The 19473-nt window shown below is 36.5% G+C and overlaps 2 protein-coding genes and 1 long non-coding RNA gene across 3 annotated transcripts; 1 reads left to right on the plus strand and 2 right to left on the minus strand.

Annotated features, from left to right (window-relative positions):
- Positions 1 to 285: 285 nt before the first annotated feature.
- Positions 286 to 6338, plus strand: LOC125214749 (P-loop containing nucleoside triphosphate hydrolases superfamily protein). The gene is made up of 16 exons (XM_048115885.2): positions 286 to 790; positions 1161 to 1282; positions 1374 to 1462; positions 1552 to 1587; positions 1698 to 1785; positions 2581 to 2623; positions 2940 to 3040; positions 3256 to 3320; positions 3470 to 3966; positions 4077 to 4164; positions 4264 to 4395; positions 4570 to 5138; positions 5249 to 5384; positions 5468 to 5536; positions 5625 to 5756; positions 5893 to 6338. Exons 1-16 carry the CDS (start codon positions 567 to 569, stop codon positions 6004 to 6006), a joined length of 2505 nt encoding a protein of 834 aa, XP_047971842.1. The 5' UTR covers positions 286 to 566; the 3' UTR covers positions 6007 to 6338.
- Positions 6339 to 8487: 2149 nt separating this feature from the next.
- LOC148930010 (uncharacterized) lies at positions 8488 to 10038 on the minus strand. The gene is made up of 3 exons (XR_016136889.1): positions 9790 to 10038; positions 9399 to 9691; positions 8488 to 8657 (listed from the first exon to the last, which is right to left on the minus strand). It is a non-coding gene; the product is annotated as an uncharacterized LOC148930010 (long non-coding RNA).
- A 1340-nt stretch (positions 10039 to 11378) lies between these two features.
- On the minus strand, positions 11379 to 12987 carry LOC148930011 (tryptophan aminotransferase-related protein 2-like). Its single transcript, XM_089068523.1, has 5 exons — positions 12977 to 12987; positions 12390 to 12696; positions 12018 to 12301; positions 11648 to 11937; positions 11379 to 11572 (listed from the first exon to the last, which is right to left on the minus strand). The coding sequence occupies exons 2-5, from the start codon at positions 12681 to 12683 to the stop codon at positions 11379 to 11381; spliced, it is 1062 nt and encodes a 353-aa protein (XP_088924649.1). The 5' UTR covers positions 12684 to 12696; positions 12977 to 12987.
- Positions 12988 to 19473: the final 6486 nt, after the last annotated feature.

A 19473-nucleotide genomic window follows, 5' to 3' on the forward strand; every position in this document is an offset into this window, starting at 1 on the left:
AAACATCATGATTTAATAATTCAATTTCAAAATTACCATAATTTGACTAAAATCCATGATTTAAATGGTTATCATCCCTACTTTTTCACATATCTCATTAATCACAGTCTAGAATTGTACATAAAAATCTTCTTTATGAAGAAAGAAGATGATTTTGATGTAATTCAACAGATTTTTCACTGAAATCAATAATGTACTTTCACATTATGTACAGATGTGGATTTGATATTAATTAGATATGTAGACTCAATTTTAGAAGTGTGATTAAACCTCTTTCCAAAATTGTAGGTAAAATACAAGTCAAGCCAGTCCTCTCTCTCTCTCCTTCACTACTCCATTTTCTCACAGTGAGGCTTTGCACGCCAATATATACAGCCCCCACCAGCTCTCTCCTGCTCATCATTTCCTCTTAACTAAAAACAAAACCAAACAGAATCAACGAATTCACATTTCACCATCTCGATAAATCATCAATTGCAAATATCAACGAGAATCCGCCCCTATTTTCACCAGCAGATCTTCGCGGGGAGGATTTTTCGTTGTGCGTCGCGCGCGGTGATGAGGTGATGGAGCAGAAGCACGTGATTCTGTCGGCATTGGGAGTGGGGGTTGGGGTAGGTGTGGGGCTGGGATTGGTGTCCGGCTCGACCGTCGGGAGATGGACGGCGAATGCCACCTGCGCCGCGGCGGACGGCGTCTCCGCTCAGCAGATTGAGACGGAGCTTCTTAGAGTAGTTGTTGATGGCAAGGAGAGCGGGGTTTCCTTTGAGGAATTTCCGTATTATGTCAGGTGATTATTTGAGGCAGAAAGGGGGAGTAAGCGGATTTCGTCTTCTTCTTTTTGTGTGATTTTTTTGTTAATGGCTACCAATGATTAATTGCAACCATATTGATCTGATTATTTTGTTTTTGAGCGAAAAATGTGAGATTCATATTGTGCCTTATTGTTGTTTTTGCTGGGAATTGTGATAATTGTTTGTGTTTAGTAAATTGATGTGTAAGGTTTAGTATCTTTACAGCTTATTCCATTGATTCCATGCAAAATGCCTCAATGTGTAAAACTACTGTTCTCATAGACAGATTCAACACTTAGATACTAAGTTGAATGAGATTTATCTAAGGATTAACATACTTTCTCTACTTTTTTATTGCTTTCCCAGTGAGCCGACACGTATAGCGTTGACAAGTGCAGCGTATGTTCATCTAAAACACTTAGATGTATCTAAGCACGCTCGTACTCTTTCGCCAGTCAGCAGGGCTATATTGCTTTCTGGGCCAGCAGGTATTTTTCATTACATAACCGAACACATAGCTAATTGTTCATTTACAATTTCTTTCTGATTACTCTTATCATATTTGTTCCATTCTGTTAGAGTCATACCAGCAAGCACTTGCCAGGGCTCTGGCGCAGCATTTTGAGGCAAAGTTGCTATTACTGGATTTACATGAGTTTTCATTGAAGGTTGGTGCCTTTGTTGTCATCATCTCTTTTTATAAAACTATGTAGTTCCGTGCTTATTTGTTTCATTTACATGGTGTTCATGGTTACAGATGCAGGGCAAGTATAACATCATAAAGAAAGACTCTGTAAGCGCTATTTTCACTTCATGAATCATGATATCGTTTTTTGCGACTTAAAATAAACCAACTTGCATACAATGAAGAGTACATTAATTTTCCTTTTCTTTATGCTGTAGTCTCTACCAAGGTCTATCTCAGAAACGACTTTGGAAAGAATGTCCAGTTTTCTAGGTTCCTTCTCTGCTCTTCCCCCGAAAGACAGAGGTATAGTTACATAAACCGCATCATATTTCTCCACTTCTGTGTATGCCACCTTACATAAATTTGATGCTTAACTTGTGTTATCTACTGAATATATTAGGGATTTGAAAATTTAGTCTAACAAACCTCCTTTCCTCCCCGGCATCTCTTAAGCCAGAATTGTGCACCTATGGAGGTGAATTTAACTGTTTACAAGCTCAAAGTTTGATATTATAGGCTATGCTTGAATAGCTTTTTGAAGTTTAGAAATTGTACAGCAAAAGAAACTTGATTGGACATCACTAACTAGGCACTTTCTATATGAAAAAGACATCTACAGTTCAAAAATGGTAGTATAACAAAATGTGTTGTTATAACAAAGGGGCATCACATTTGTGTTTTCTGACACCTCATCTAAGTGTAATTCCATTTTAATCGACCACTCATTGGCCAACCCCACTCAAAATGCATCTCCCAGCATGCTTTTTTTCCAAGAGATCTAAAGTGAGTGCAAAGGGAGAAAGTTCGAACTGAATGGGATATTCTTGTAACCAAATAACTGGCCATCCTTTGTTGGAACTCTCGATTATGTTTTGACAACATGTAGTAGGATACTCTACCTTTTAGAATTTAAAGAAACGACATAATTTAAACCTGCCTGATATCAGAAAAGAATGTTTGAGCTTTCTCTCTCACTTTATGCTTGGCTGTCAATCCAGAGAGTGTTATTATAAAATTATATGGGTATAGTATATGTTCAATTTCTCTCAATCTATTTAAGCCAATTTTTAATGAGGCTTTTATAAAATTTTAATGAAGGCACATCATCTGGGCAAAGAAGTGTGCTGGATGCCACAACAAGGTATGGAGATAGCATGTTCTCTATCCATTTCACTTAATAGTTGTTTTTATACACAAGAGTTGAAAAAATAAGTTTCATAGCCATTTGGGCATTTGAAACACTGGCTCCCCTTATCAATCAACAAGCCAGAAATTTTCATAGAGAGAGAAACACATTTCACATCGTTTTTTGATAAGCTGGAAATCAAACTTGTTCTCAATGTTGAATTGACATTTCTCATAATTTACATTAAAGTATGCTTAGCTAGTTTCTTTTCATAAGTTTAAAGTGTCAATATGCATTGAAAGGCTTTATGTGTTAAGACTGCTTCATTTAGGAATTCTGAAGGAGTCAGCAACTCCCTAAGGCCTTGCAGAAGTTCTTCGGTCTCTTCAGATATGAGTAGCATAAGCACCCTCTCATCCTCTTCAAATCCAGGTTTTGCATATGTTTTCTTCAATTGTATCTGATTGCCTTCCTACTTTTAATCATGAATGAGATAAAGTTAATGCTCCATATCCTGATAGTCAAGGTTTCCACTACCCAGTGTGACCTACTGTAAACGTGCTTTTGTTTTGAGACAAAGTTTGCACCGTGTATATCCTTGGAGAAAGAAATAATATGCATCTATTGAATTTTTTTCACTTTTTCAGCTCGTTCCAAGCGCGTTAGCAGCTGGCCTTTTGATGAGAAAGTTCTCCTGCAGTCGCTGTATAAGGTAATGGCATCATTATGACGATTCATATGAATGTTCATCACATAAGTGCAGATTTATTTTGATTTTCTTACTATAGTGTCCTTAATTGTGCTGATGGTCAGGCCTTGTAGATTCTCTATGATATTAATAAAGTAAATTGTGGCTTTCAGGTGTTGGTTTCGGTTTCTCAAACAAATAGCATCATTCTTTACATCCGGGATGTTGAGAGACTTTTTTTACAATCCCCAAGACTATACAAATTATTCGACAGGATGTTGAAGAAATTAACAGGATCCATTTTAGTTCTTGGTTCTCGGATGTTGGGTCTTGATGACACTTCGGGTGAAGTAGATGAGAAACTAAGTATTTTATTTCCTTACAACATTGACATCAGTCCACCGGAAGATGAAAATACTCTTGTCAGCTGGAATAGTCAACTGGAAGAGGATATGAGAAAGATGCAGTTTCAGGACAACAAGAATCACATTGCTGAGGTACTTGCAGCAAATGATATCGAGTGTGATGATCTCGCAGCAATATGCCATGCTGACACAATGATCCTGAGTCACTTCATCGAGGAAATTGTCGTTTCTGCTCTATCATATCATTTGATGAATAATAAGGATCCAGAGTATCGTAACGGGAAGCTTGTCATATCATCTAAGAGGTACATACCAAGTCATTCTTTCTTTCGTTTAATATTGTTTCTTCTTATTTTCATATATCGCACTCACGGTGCAACTGTTAATCTCTAAACTTGAATGTATTTTGGTGAAGTTTGTGCCACGGATTAAGCATATTCCAAGAGGGTAAAAGTGGTAGCAAAGATACCCTTAAGATGGAGACTAATGCTGAAGGTTGCAAGGTTTGTTTCAAGTTCCAACAATCTAGCTTTAATTTTTTCTTTCCTTTCCTGGCACACCACCGCTGTTCTACTTAATTTTCTTGTTTGAATCAATACTAGGATCCCAAAGCAAAAGAGAGTGGTGTATCAAAACCTGGGTCAAAGTTTGAAACAAAATCCGGGAACAAGAACGAGACAGAAAAGCCGACTTCAACAAAGGCAGATGGCGATAATGCATCAACATCAAAGCCAGTAAGTCCTGCATTTACCAATCCAATCCAGAACTATACTTGGATTGAAACGTTGATGCCTGGATTCTTCATATAAAATGGTCGAAAAGGCCCTTTCTTGTGCTACCTTCTGTTCCGATGATATAGCTACACACTTTTTCTTTCAGTCTTGATTGACTCTCTCTATATAATCCAGGAAATTCCTCCGGACAATGAATTTGAGAAACGCATCAGGCCAGAAGTCATCCCCGCGAGTGAGATTGGAGTGACATTTGCAGATATTGGGGCTCTAGACGAGACTAAAGAATCACTTCAGGAGCTGGTTATGCTTCCTCTCAGAAGGCCAGACCTCTTTAACGGTGGGCTTCTGAAGCCTTGCCGAGGCATATTACTCTTTGGTCCTCCTGGTACTGGAAAAACAATGCTTGCCAAGGCCATTGCCAATGAGGCCGGGGCTAGCTTCATAAATGTATCAATGTCAACCATCACTTCAAAATGGTTCGGAGAAGATGAGAAGAATGTCCGAGCTCTTTTCACACTTGCAGCAAAGGTTTCTCCCACAATCATTTTTGTAGATGAGGTCGATAGTATGCTTGGGCAGCGGACAAGAGTAGGCGAGCATGAGGCAATGCGAAAAATTAAAAATGAGTTCATGACACACTGGGACGGGCTATTAACAAAACCTGGAGAGCGGATTCTTGTTCTTGCAGCAACAAACAGACCTTTCGACCTAGATGAAGCCATCATTAGGCGTTTTGAGCGCAGGTACATAATATTTATCATTCTAGTTCCGTGGTAATAGGCACTCGCAGAAGTCTACTGTTTGTTTGAAAGATCTCCACACATAATGCTTGTTTTTGGTTTATTTCAAACAGAATCATGGTTGATCTGCCTTCTACCGAGAACAGAGAAAAGATCTTGAAAACACTGCTGTCAAAAGAAAAGGCGGAAGCTCTAGACTTTAAAGAACTTGCAACAATGACAGAAGGATATAGTGGAAGTGATCTCAAGGTTTGAATGGTTTATTTACAACGTCGGTCAACTTTGATTATGATTAATCTGACTCTGACTTGTGTAATCACTATGGCAAGCAGAATCTGTGTGTGACAGCAGCTTACCGCCCCGTGAGAGAACTCATACAACAAGAGAGAGAGAAGGATATGGTAATACTAAAACTTGGATTTTGGTTACTATCTTTTACATTCTTTCACAAGATATAACTTGCGGTGTTGATCACTTTTCCTATTTCAGGCAAAGAAACAGACAGAGAAAGAAGGTGAAAGCTCTGAAGATGCATCTTCAACATCAGATGAAAGTAAAGAAGAAAAAGTAATTTCTTTAAGGGCCTTAAACATGGAAGACTTGAGGCAAGCAAAGAATCAGGTATTCCTTTTCTAACATCCTTCGTAACTCTTGAATGTAGGTCAGTAGGTCATACATCGACGAAAGATGTTTAAGTTCGATTGTAGCTGCACTGTACCACTTATTCTTACAGAACATATTTTGGTGGGCAATGTAGGTTGCTGCAAGTTTTGCCTCGGAGGGAGCCATAATGGGCGAGCTAAAGCAATGGAACGAGCTATACGGAGAAGGGGGCTCAAGGAAGAAGAAGCAGTTATCTTACTTCCTTTAGACACGCACCATTAGATTTCTTGAGACAAGAAAGATAGTTGGGCGGAATCTTGGGACGCGATGGAAAGCTCGTCCATCTTCTTCTCGTATCAAATTCATCATCCATTTCAATTTTTTAAAAGCTTGAATGTTAGCCTGTAAGTAGTTCAAGATGGATGCATTTTGTACATGCATTATTTAAGCAGGGGGAATTGGACGTTCTGTTAGAACCGGATGGATATACAAGTGTTTTCCACTCCAATCTGTAGCAATCAAACGCTGTGTTTGTTTAATTGCCTATGAATTATGATGTTGTAAATTAAATATTTAATGAAAATAGCACTCAATTCATCATTTCTGTTCCTTACTTAATTGAGCTAAAATATTACTATTATTTTTATTTTAAATTATGAACATCGTTACTTAATATTTATACAAACTAGTATCACGCATGTGCTATGCACAGCTTAATATCAGATTAATAAATTTGACAGCATAAATTTAAACATGAGCAATTAGTGTAATAAATTTGAAACAAATCACATAATATAATATTTGAACATTAAATCATGGAGTAGGAAGCTAATTTGTCATCTTTAAAGACATCCGTCTCACCTAAAAATACAATAAAATAAGAAATAAAATAGATTTGCAATGCACAAATCTATAGAGCAAAGCATAAGATGAGACCCATGAAAGTATATACAGGTACTTCTTTTTATGTATTGTGCTTGTGCTGATTGTTTTCACTTTTATTTGTATTGCACTATTTACTCTAGCTAAAACCATGAATTTAATAATTTGAATGATTTAAATATCTAGAAAACAAACTCCATATATAAAGCCACAATTACAAAAGAGAGAAAAGAAAGTGACTGCTAAATAAAAAGACGTATGTAACATATTAGATGCATGATTCAAAACAAACTTAGAGCTGAAATGAGGCTAAATAAGCAGAGGTAGTGAAGTTAGGCAGAAATGTTATCCATCATCGTAGCAACGATATCCTTTGACTGCTTGAGCAAGGCAATGCTGCTATGCAACTAACTTGCTCCTCTTCTCTGACAGCGATGGCGCCTCCTCTCGAGCCTATTCCCTTGCGGCCCCATCACCTCATCGATGATCTCCTTGTCCACGATCCTCTGTACACTAAACAGCAAGTGCAAACACCAGACTTTCCACCATCCTCCTATTAACCACCTCCCAATACGAATCCATCCTCATTCTCACTTAAAGATGTTCAACATTAACATCAGGAATAGCCTCCCACCACTCCACTCTCCGATTTAATACGTCAACAAAAAAAAACAGTTATATTTAAATAATAGTAATATCTATATCAAAAGGGCATTTCTCTAAATACCCCAAAACTCTTCTTATTTCCCTAGATACCCCAAAACTCCCCTTTTATATATTGTATAGACGGAGAAGTAAATAAAAATTAGTAAAGTGAAAATATAGTATAAACTAACTATTCATAAATAAATTAACTAATAAATTACTGGTCAGCTAATGATAATCAACAAATAATATTAGTATTTAGTATACATAAAATGGAAAATAGTTTGAGGTTCCAAGGATCCCCATTACTCCACACCAATGGAGTTAGCGGTCTGCTGAAAATGCCGAAAGACGCAATTTGAGCTCCGTTTTTCCTCACTTTTGACCCCCAAGTTCAAAAACTCCATAAATATTCATCTTTTTCTCCACAAATTCGCACACTCATCTCCAATGTTTCGTTGTCTATTCATACATTCTTCACTTTGGTTGGAGCAATATTTAAATGTGTATAAACTGTATAATATATTTTTAAAATATTTTTTTAACTAATAGATATGTTAAATTACTAATATGCTCCTATAAGTCCACCCTTGATTATCTAAAAAACATAAGGTTAGATTTTTAAAAAACGCAAAATAATGATCAAGAATATTTATAATTTAAATTTAGAAAAATAATAATGTATGCAGAAGTTCAACAATGGGAACAGTGAGTATCTAATATACCTAGATAATAAAAATGAAGAAATGAGATTTTTAATTCAATAGTGTCTATCATTAGTCCATCAATCATGGTACAATTACAATTCAATGAATCCATCATAATTTTATTACTTTCTCGACATTTAACACTGGCAATCATACGTCAATTTAATTGTAACACTCCGCCCTATTATTTTAAGACTTTAAGAAATCAACCTATTATTATATACTCCCTCCGTCTCATTGAAAATGATCCACTTTTCTTTTTGGTTTGTCCTAATCAAGTGACTCATTACTTAAAATGGAAATCACTTTATCTCTACTTTATTCTCTTTCTTACTTTACTCTCTCCACTTAACACACAAAATAAAATTGCATAAAATCCCATATTGCCCAAGGAATGGGTCATCTTCCTTGGGACGGAGGGCATACATATATAGATTTGGCGCCTAATTTCTTTTACTTCTTGTTATGAGTTAATCATAGCGAAATAAATTTTGATTAAGTGAATGAAAATAGTATTATTAAAATAGACGTAGTTTCCCCAATAAAAGTCCGTTTGTGAAGACCGAGCTTCAAATAAAAGTTCGTACACGTTCTACATCAAGTTAAACATTAGAGTAAAACTAAAAAAAAATACTCTCCATGCCCTCCGGATCTTGCTCTATAGTCACTTTTTGGACCCCGATACCTACACAAAAGGATAAGAAGCATGTTAAATCAAAACAAGACGATCGACGAAATCACATCACATCATACACGCTTATCAAACGACGGCTCATGTCTTTTTAAGCGACAAGACATAATATTCTTGCCATTTTAGGCAAGAGAGATGATTGACAAGACAACTTGCCCCATTTAGTAAAAGGTCTCTAACTCTTGAATAATAATTTACTCCCATGAAACATAGAATTATCCATGTAAAACCATATGATCCATTTCCCTATATATAATGCTACACCTCCTTTCATCACTCTTTTGTTCCACCACCAAAATCACCGAAACAATGTTTATCTCAAAGTGATTGACTTTCCAAATGGATGTTTCTAAACACTACCTTTCTTTTCTCTATTCATCAAAGTATTTATCTTTAAACCGTTTTGATTTCATAGTTTTATTACATCACATTTTACTTATTTCAGCACACCATGATAGTAAATTTCTTTCCAATTATTCTCATCCTTATCAATATCAATAGACCAAACTTCTCTCACGAGTTCATGCTCATCATAAACTTTGAACATATGACTCCTAGTCAATACTCTTGCAATACTCTTCTCATACATTAAAACGGCTCTCCCTCTTGAACCAACTTTGAAGAAAAAGCAAATTTCATGTCAATTACTCTTGTTAAAGCCATTATATTTCTTCTTTTTCAAAGATAACAAGGCATAACACATAATAACCAAGAAGATCATGTTAAGTTTGAAACCTTAAGACGAGAGCGTAGATTAGACTTGAGGAAGCCACCACCACTTCCGGGCAGCCGCTGCTGCTGTCTCCGACAGCCACGCACCCACACACACCTTGCTGCCCTCTCGGCAGCCACACACACACGCACGCCGCTGCTGTCGTTTCCGGCAGCCACGCACGCGCGCCTTTCACCTGCTCACGAAGCCGCTGCCCCGTACGCCACCGTTGCTCGAGTGCGGTCACTGCCCAACAGCCAAAGTGTCACAGCGGCTAGTCTCGCGCATGCCGGCAAGCCCGACGGCACCCCGCCACCTAGTTTCAAAAGGAAGGGAGGGGGAGAGAGAGATGTGGGATGTGTTGTGACGTGCGCAATAAAAGGAGAAGAAGATGAGAGGGAGAAGAAGATGTACCTGGAATAGCAACCGGCAACGGCATCGGAGGCCGAATGCCGCCGGCCGAGAGTGAAGCCGAGAGAGAGGGAGAAGCCGCGAGATAGGGGGACGGTTGGATGGAGAGTTTGAGAGAGAGACTAGAGGCAGGTAGGCCGTCTGGCGTCCTTGCCAGCGACGCCATGGCCGGCGCGGCAGTAGAGAGAGAGAGAGAGTGAGGACGTGAGGTGAAGGAGGAAGAAGGAGGCGCCCTTTTGCCCAAAAATCTGACCTGGAGTATTTTTATTAGGGTTTCTTTGACTAGGATTTGGGCCTCCTTTGGGCTAAATAATTTAATAGGAGTAGTAGTATGGTCTCTTAATTTTCTAGTATGGGCCGAACAGTTAGAAGAAAGACGAAATTTGGGCTTTGAAGTCTAAGTGAGGAAATGGACCCCGTCTCTTAATTTTGGGTCAATGTTGCTTGAATTGTTTGAAGCTTTTAAATAATTAATCTTATGATTAATTAATACCTTATCCTCCTTACTTAATTAATGTATGAGCTCAATAATCTATCTTCCAAATAAATTACCAATTTCTTTTAAAGTCTATAAAAATTTAGAGATCCATAAGTTTAAAGGAATAAAGTTATCTAAATGGAACCTCAAAAAAAGAATGCATACTCCATGTAGGATCATTTCATGTCATGCACCTTATGTATGTTCTTAGGACTTCTAAAGCGGGACGGAGGGAGTACATCTCACAAATTTCCTAGGTATAAAGTATGTTTTATCTTCTCCAAATTTTATTTGGGGTAAAGCTTTGATTTTTTTCAATTAATATCACTCATTTGTTGATGGAGGTACTATTGCGTGAGATTCCATAGTTTGGAATGCATATATGACATCAAACTTTTTCGTTAGTACTTTCGATTTCATTGTGATATTCTACCAAGTAGTACGTACTATGAAAGCAAAATTGTGATAACTGAGGCATTTCTTTTTTATGCGGAGTTTAAGAATAGTGTGTTAAATGGATGGTGGAGAAAGTAGGAGAAAATAAAGTAAGTGAAATGAGGAGAAAATAAAGTAAAATGGAGAATTATCTTTTTTTGCCAAAAATAGAAATGACTCAATTAACTTGGAACTTTCCAAAATAGAAAAAGGACTCTTGTAGCAAAAAGGTGATGCGTTCACCCTGGCGCCCCCACACCCCGGCCCGAAAGTTTGTGAGGGGGTTCAATCAGGGTACACAGTGGCCCGTTAGAGAGGATGCCTTCAATCCACTGTCCTGACAGGAGCCCATCTCCCAAGGCCTCACACTTGTGCCTAAGAAATGAAAGCTCCCACACGCCAGTAGTATTAAATTGTATCTAGAGGACGGCCGAGTCACGCAAATATTAACATGGAACGGAGGAAATACTATTGGTGCAATTCATTGAATATGTGATGTGCATGAGTAATATTAAATTGTATCTAGAGGACGGCCGAATCACGCAAATATTATGCACTAGTCATTGCTGAGACAGACGAGTACAAAACCAATTATTTTGTCAATTACAAACATGAAATTAAGTACCGAGATTGCACTACACCACATGGCTGAAGGAGATGCCAGTGATAAACAAAGGGTTCAATGAGCTAGACGTTTAAGAATAGTTGAAAGCCTCTTCAAGAACATTTCAAAGTCATTATCTCTGCCTAGCATACTAAGCCTAGCATAGTTGTCGGGGCAACCAAAAGTCTTGCCTCCACGTACTCGAATGCTCTCCTCCTTCATCACCTCTTCCAAATTGATGCCCTCTTGGGCCTTCATCCACGCGTAAGCTGTTCAAAACGGAAAATGTCAAACAATATCGTTCACCAATGCGAAAGTTGAAAGTCAAAAAATCACTAGTCGACCTGGAGTGCAATGAAACAAGTCTCTTTTGAAGTTACAGAGTTGAAGAGGGAAGCTAGGGACCTGCAAGACATCAGTTCCATGGAGAGCTTCTCTTAGTTTCTTCCAGCGTTCAGCCATGACAAACTGCTCCAACTTGAAGAAATTAGTGGAACAATTGTAGCTGTTGGTGGAGATCATCTCCAAGATGCTGATAGCTCTAAGTTGAGCTTCCTTGGACACCCCAATGGTGCTGATCTCTATGAACTTCACCATCCGCTTCGCCACATCCAGGTCTTTCACTATCGCCCATCTTCACTCACATACACCAAAAAAAGAAAATGAAACCAAGCACACATAAAAACACATCATCAACAAGGACACTTCCTCTACCCGATTCGCGAGCCTGCGTGTCCAGTGCATTTGGAGATGGTAAAGAGCATGGCGTCGTGATCAGCAGGCGCTGTGATGGCTGTATACTGAGGCCAATAGTAGGCAAGGTCATGAACAAGCATGCCTTTGGCCTTATTTACTACAGGTCCCCTTAGTTCTCTATCAGGATTGTTTGGGGAAGTGACCATCTCTATGTAAGGTTGATCATCATGGTGGTAAGCATGAGCATCACCACCCCACTTGAACAACCCAGATTTAACATAGTCAGCTATTTGTGCATAGCACTACAACAAACAAATGACTTAGTTAATTAGATCCAAACAATAGCTAGTAATATGAAACATGTCAATGCATAAGGATTTTAAGACTCACGGAGTAGAAGGGAGCCGCGGACACAACGCTAATGGGGCTTGGGGGGTCGAGGGGGTCTGCGAGGGCATAAAGCGCGGCTTGGATGAGCTGGCTTGAGCCGTTCCCCACCACGATGTGGCGATCTTCGACGAGGGCGTTTCCCACCAAATTGTGAAGACTCCTGATTTCTTGCTCGAGTTTAGGTAGCATAAACCAACTGATACTATTGGGATTGACGAAGTAGCTTAGGGCTTCGGAAGCTGAGATGGTGACTTTGAAGTCTTGGCCAATTGATTTCCAATAGGCCTCGTACATGGTGGGATCACCCCTGAGATATTATTATTCCACATTCTTGAATTTCTTTAGAGACAAAGCTAAAATACACACATGCAACCAACAAAACACACTTAACACACACTAAAGATAGTAGGTTATGTGAAAACACACATTAAAAATTGGTGAAAAATCGACAGTGTTCACGCAATGAATTGATCGAAAAACATATGCAGGCTGCAGGAGAGAAAGAACAACAAATGGAGAAACACACACAATGCACACTGCATGCAATATAAAACAAAAAAAAAAGCAAAAATAAAAACAATGCATACTTATCAAAATCTAGAATGTGAATGGATTGACGGTCAAGGTTAACGAGCATGGACTCAATAGTTTTAACTGCTTCAACCTCAGCGGCAGGTGAAGGGATAGATCTTTGGATCACAACTGCGGTTTTAGTGCTCACCATTTCTCCGTCTCTTTTTTTTTAATGAAAATTCTATCTAGATTGGTTTTTAACAAGGGAAATAGTTGACCCATTCTTAATTAGATTAACTAGAATCACAGGAAGTTATTGTAATCATTAATTTGTAAGTGTGAATGCTGATAAAGTTGAGATTTGCAGTTTCAATTTCCTTCTCCATTAACAAGATAGTGTCTGAATTATTTTGTTTGAATAATGCGATCTCGGGGGAAATGTCACCAGTGATCCACTGATCCTGGACGTAAACTTTAATCACGAATAAAGTCCTTCACTTATTTCTTCAATTCTTTTTAGAACCCAAAAAGGCATCTGTATTTTAGATTTTAGTAGTCCACAATTTAAAATCCCACTTTGACTCGGCGCGTTTTAAGAAATGTGAAGAAAAGTGCGATTGAAAAATTTAGTGGAGTGTTCATTTTATATATTGGTTCTACAATAGAATGTGATTGTAATGAGAACGGTTGAACTAAATCACTCTTGTAGTGAACTAAAATCGTTCTTACAATGAACTAAATTCGAGTTCTCTAGTTATGCACTTAAGCTTAGTTATACTTTTACCAACTAACATACATATTGAAAAATATGAATTGTTGACACAGTACTATCTATAATAAAACATGAGTTTTGAGCACCTAATTTAACCATTTTTTTTAAATAAATTTAAGTTAATGTTACATTACAATTTTTTATTTTGAATACTTTTAGGTAATACTCCCTCCGTTCCGCTTTAGCAGTCCCATTGACTTTTCTACCCTCTTTTTGTAAAAATGATAAAAAATAGTTAAAGTGGAGAAATGGTAAAGTAAGAGAGACAATAATATTGTAGATAAGACTCTTCTCTATATTAGTCTCTCTCTTAATTTACTATTTCTCATCTTTAACTATTTTTTATTATTTTTACAAAAAGATGGCAGAAAAGTCAATGGAACTGCTAAAGCGGGACGGAGAGAGTAAAACATTACAAAACTTTCTGGAAGTTTTCAATCCACACATGAGTTTTGAGCATTAATTTAACCAATTATAAAAGGTGAATTGTGAACTCTTCTAATATAAGCATTTTTAAAAATAAATTTTAATTAAACAATTTTCCTTAAAAAAGGTAAACTCACCATAAAATTGTAACTGCTCATTATTAAGATTTGTGTTAAAAATAATTTAATGTAAATTTATCATTGCTACATGCTAAAGCTTCTTTATACGTTAAAATAATAGGAGTAATTGAAATTTATTGCCATAAGCACAATATCATTCAGCTTGGAATGACACAATGTACATATAATAGGAGTATATAATTTCATGGAATTAGCGGTTACATTAGTTACAATATTTGTAATCGCCATATTATTATGTTCCATCTTTATTGTGTATTGACCGAGGGAGTATCATTAACAGCGGCAGTTTCAATGTTTCAAAGGAGTGAGTAATGCACAAATTGAAGAGAATAATGTTGAAAGGAAATTGAATTTATGTTCTTTGGGTTTAATAATTCATGGGGCTAGGTTGTAGTACCCACTCACAGAGAGCATAGAGTTTGAATCATTCTCATTGGATTTGACAACCCATGGGGTTTGGTTATATCACCACAACATGAATTAAATTTTATTTTTTAATGCATTTAAGATTTGATATAGTAAATAATGTACCAATAGTATCTAATAATGTGCACGGATCAGTGAATTATGCACAGATTGAAGAGAACAATGCTAAAAGGAAATTGAATTCATGCCCTTTGGGTTTAGCAATCCATGGGGCTCGGTTGTAGTACCCTCATTAGAAAACAAAGGGCATTATTCGAAACCATAATTACAGTAATGTAAAAAGTCATGCATTGTTCAAATGTTAATATCCATTATCATTGGAGAAGTAGTACATTATTGTTCATACGCAGTTAACTCACTGTGCATTATTATTCGAGTAAAGTTCATTACTACACATATTAATTACATTATTTATTGACTTACATACATTACTTTTTGCAAGACCATGATGGCATAGCTCCCGGCACAAAATATATTGAGTTTTTTTAACAATATTATGATATTCACTACTGTTGTTCTACATTAGTTTGTACATAATTTACATTATTAAGTTTTGGTGCTATTGACAGCATAATATATATTGTTCCAAATATTTAAAGTCTTGCAACAGTTGCATCATAATATATGTTCTTCCCCCGCTACAAATCGTCTAATCCCCATTCCACCATGAGTTATAAAAAAAAACATGAAGTTCATAACAAAATAAAAATCGTTTCCAAACACCCTCCAGCCGATCACTCGATCCCATAATTCTCGACCCACTTCACGAAGCTGAAGTTTTGTGCAATTGCAAGTGGAAGAACATCATCCACTGACTCGTCTATAGCCATCCTTGGCTGCTTCGATGCTGGAAAAAAATAACAGTAACTTATTGCATTAATGCATAAACATAACTGTATAATGTACAAAGCTGATGTTATAATAATGTACATACAGTTCACAGTAATGCATAAAATCAACACTAATAATGTGCATCTATGATATCTTAACAAACCAGAAAATAGCCATTACCAAAGACATGACTAATGTTCACCACAATCCCAATAATGCAACAATTAAACAGAAACAAAAATGTGCTAATGTCAAGACCCTCCTCACATACATCCAACAAAAATTTTCCAATGATACACAAATCAAATGCAATAATGTGGACAATAATGTACAACAAAGCATACATAATGCATCATATATCAGTGGTTACTGCAGGAAATGCATCAAAGAGAGCAATATTCGCTTCAGCTTACACGCACACTACCGCATACGTCAACACACAGCCAACAGTCAATAATGTCACACAGCCAACAAATAACGCTTCCTCTAATAGTGACTCAATCGTTTCATAGTCAAAACAATTCATGAAACACACAATAATGCCAATAATGCATAATTAATCCATGAATAAATGGCACAAATGCAACACTACTAATCAATAATGTGGTAAAGACAACGAATAATGCATCAAAACAGGGGAAATAATTACAAAACCTTCAGCCGGTGTTGGTTGACTGCTGTCGGGTCTGCCTCTCTTCGTCATTGATGCTTTGTAATACACACCAACGAAATCAGTGATATTCGTTCATCCACATCGACCAAAATCAGAGACATAACTCAATAATCAGCCAAAAAAACAGAAATCGACAGTATTGACAACACAAATAAACACACAATCGAAACTTTCCAGAAACCAAAAACAAACCACAAAAATCGAACATATAATCCCAAGCATAATCGAACATAAACCAAATATAACTCAGGAAAAAACTAAAAACAATAAATAATGGAAAGAACCCTAGTTCAAAAGTTACTAATTTTAGTTTTTTCATCAAAATTAACCCACACAGATTTGTGCAATACTCCATAAAATGACCAAAAACCACTTTTACAAGTTTTTTATACCCACCGTTGACTGTGTTAATCGGCGACCAACGTTGAATACTGCGGCGAGAATCGACTTCCCACGGATCGAGCGAACAGACCCCTGACTTCTGTGACTCCGAATTGCCGAACGGAGCCTCTTTCGACGGAGATTAATGCTTGTCGCGGTGGTTTCTATCGTTTTTTGGGAGGCGGCTAGGGTTTTAAGCGGTTTGAATGAGGGGAGAGATTGTTTGATTGTGGTTTGATGGGATGGAGTGAGAGAGAGAGTGAGAAGATGGAAGGACTAAGAAAATCCTGCTTAATTATTGGACCTTCCATTTTGAAACGTTTTCCAGCCATTATATGATTACTATTATGCCCTTATAATGCACAAAATAGTCCCAATAATGCAAAACAGGATGCATTAAACAAGATTGATCTTGACCGTCCACTACTCTAATTTAATGGATGAGATTAAGAAGTAAATAGACCCTATATATATATATATAGGGTCTTATTAGGTTGAAATTTTTGAACCTAATCGAGAATTGAGATGCAAGCTCAGCCACTCATTCAGAATATTTGTGAAATGTCAACAGCATGTAATTTATGTCAACTAGGGATATTATCGTAATAGCCTGCACATCAAATGTCAACAACTTTATTCAATAAATACTTTTTTATTTGATTTATTTTAATTTATTTTAATTTATTTTATTTTTTTAAAATAAATTCCATTTTTTTTGTCAACTACATGTACAATCCATGTCAACTACATATATAATTCATGTCAACTACACATCAAACGTCAACAACTTTATTCAATAAATACTTTTTGACATGAATTGTACATGTAGTTGACATTATATTGTGTAGTTGACATGAATTGTATAAGTAGTTGACATGGATTGCACACATAGTTGACATTATATGTGTGTAGTTGACATGAATTGTGTGTGTGGTTGACATGGATTGTACACATAGTTGACATTATATGTGTGTAGTTGACATGAATTGTATATGTAGTTGAAAAATTAAAAAAATTAAAAAAAAAATTAAAAAAAATAATTTTTTTTTAAAATTAAAAAAAATTTAATAAAATAAATTAAAAATTAAAAAAAATATTTATTGAATAAAATGTATCATGATATTACCATTCTACCCTTTCATAATTAATTAATCTAAAGATATTTTTCATGTGGAAAAATCTGGACCACTCATTTAATAAAAATGAGTGACTGATATTGCATCTCATTTCTCAATTAGCATAAAAAATTTCAATTGATCACAATCCTATATAGGGATGTGATCAAATGCAAACTCTAAATATTGTACAAACTCCAAACTATGATCTGGACCGTTAGAAAATATCAACAGATCATGAAATAATAGCAACAAAAAATGTCAACACAATGTCAACGGTTGATGTTGTGTTGAAATTGTGTTGACATTGTATTGATATTGTGTTGACATCAAAATTTGAAAATTTTATACTGTGTTGACATCATGTTGATATTATGTTGAAAAAGTTTAGAGTTTGTACAATATATGAGTTTTCATTTTATCACTACCCATCCTATATATATATAAACTTTGGTGCAGTTTAAGAGTCTCGTAAACTTTGGTGCTTGATTACACCATTTCCATCTAAATATAAAATAATTTTATATACATGTATGTGTCAATTCAATTTTTCTTGATCCAATAATAATAATCTATCTATAATTATATAAAAGGGAAACTTTCCATCCGGTAGTTTCAACTTCAAATATAAAACTTAATTACGACATTGTCATTGCTATCACGGGGCATGTTAGGGTGCCACCACCCCTTAAAATAACACCATACCATAATTTCTAGCCAATCATTTGTACATGTGGGCGAATAATAAGCTGCCACGTGGCAAAAAAAAATCTGGAAAAAGACGGGCAGCAATGTGCTGGTCTTTAAACAACAATTTTTCTTGAACAGCAATATCGACACACTATACAGCAATCTATAGATTGCTGTGTAGTGTTTGTAATATTGCTGTGTAGCGTTTATAATATTGCTGTATAAGCAGTGTCACGTTGTCATTTTAAGAGGGGTTGTCATTTTAACACAAACCTTGCTATCACTCCTATTTATTATCACATGCACCAAAATACTTGTATAAACTTTTCATTATAAATCTTTTGACTCTATGTTCTTCGTTATAAAAGTAACCGACTTCCACTACTACATGATCAAATTCCTACTAATAAACTACTCCCTATGTCCCATAATAGATCTCACACTTTCCTTTTCAGTTTGTGCTACAAAAAATGTCACATTTTCTTTTTTGGAAAAAGTTCTCTCTCATTAATATAAATATATTATTTTCTCTTTCCACTTAACATACAAAACAATATGCTCCTAAAATCTCGTGTCAATCTCCAAATGTGACATCTACTATGAAACGGAGGAAGTACTATACTAAAATACCAAGCATTGAAGCACATGAAGACGTTCAAGGAGGCTGGCCTGTAGAGTGAAAAGAAACACAAGAACTCATATTCAAGAAAGTAGAATGGTTCGATTGCTCAAAATAGATGGGGATAAAACAGTACATTCATTAATCAATAACTTCCAAATAACATTACATATTTATATACACACAATGGGAGACTTGGAAACTCATATTTGGCAAAGACCGCGCAACTGGCGCCGGAGCTGAGAATATATCCGTAGCTGCTGCTAGACTACGCGATTCGGGTGGTGGAGACAGTCATTGTAATGAGAGTGACTCCCAGCCCATTCGGTGCAGTCCCAACTAATGATTCTGAACAGCCGGAGGAGGAACCTACTGCAGATCAGATTAGCTCTGGGAATAGCGGCAAGCAAACTGCGAATGCCAAATCCATCGGAGAAAAGCGCAAGGCAGCCCATTCAGACGAATTACTTATGGACTTTTTGGCCAATTTGCATGCAG

The sequence above is a fragment of the Salvia hispanica genome, chromosome 3 (genome assembly GCF_029641045.1).
Source record: "Salvia hispanica isolate PSC_SH4W2 chromosome 3, Shi_PSC_v1, whole genome shotgun sequence".
Taxonomy (NCBI): domain Eukaryota; kingdom Viridiplantae; phylum Streptophyta; class Magnoliopsida; order Lamiales; family Lamiaceae; genus Salvia; species Salvia hispanica.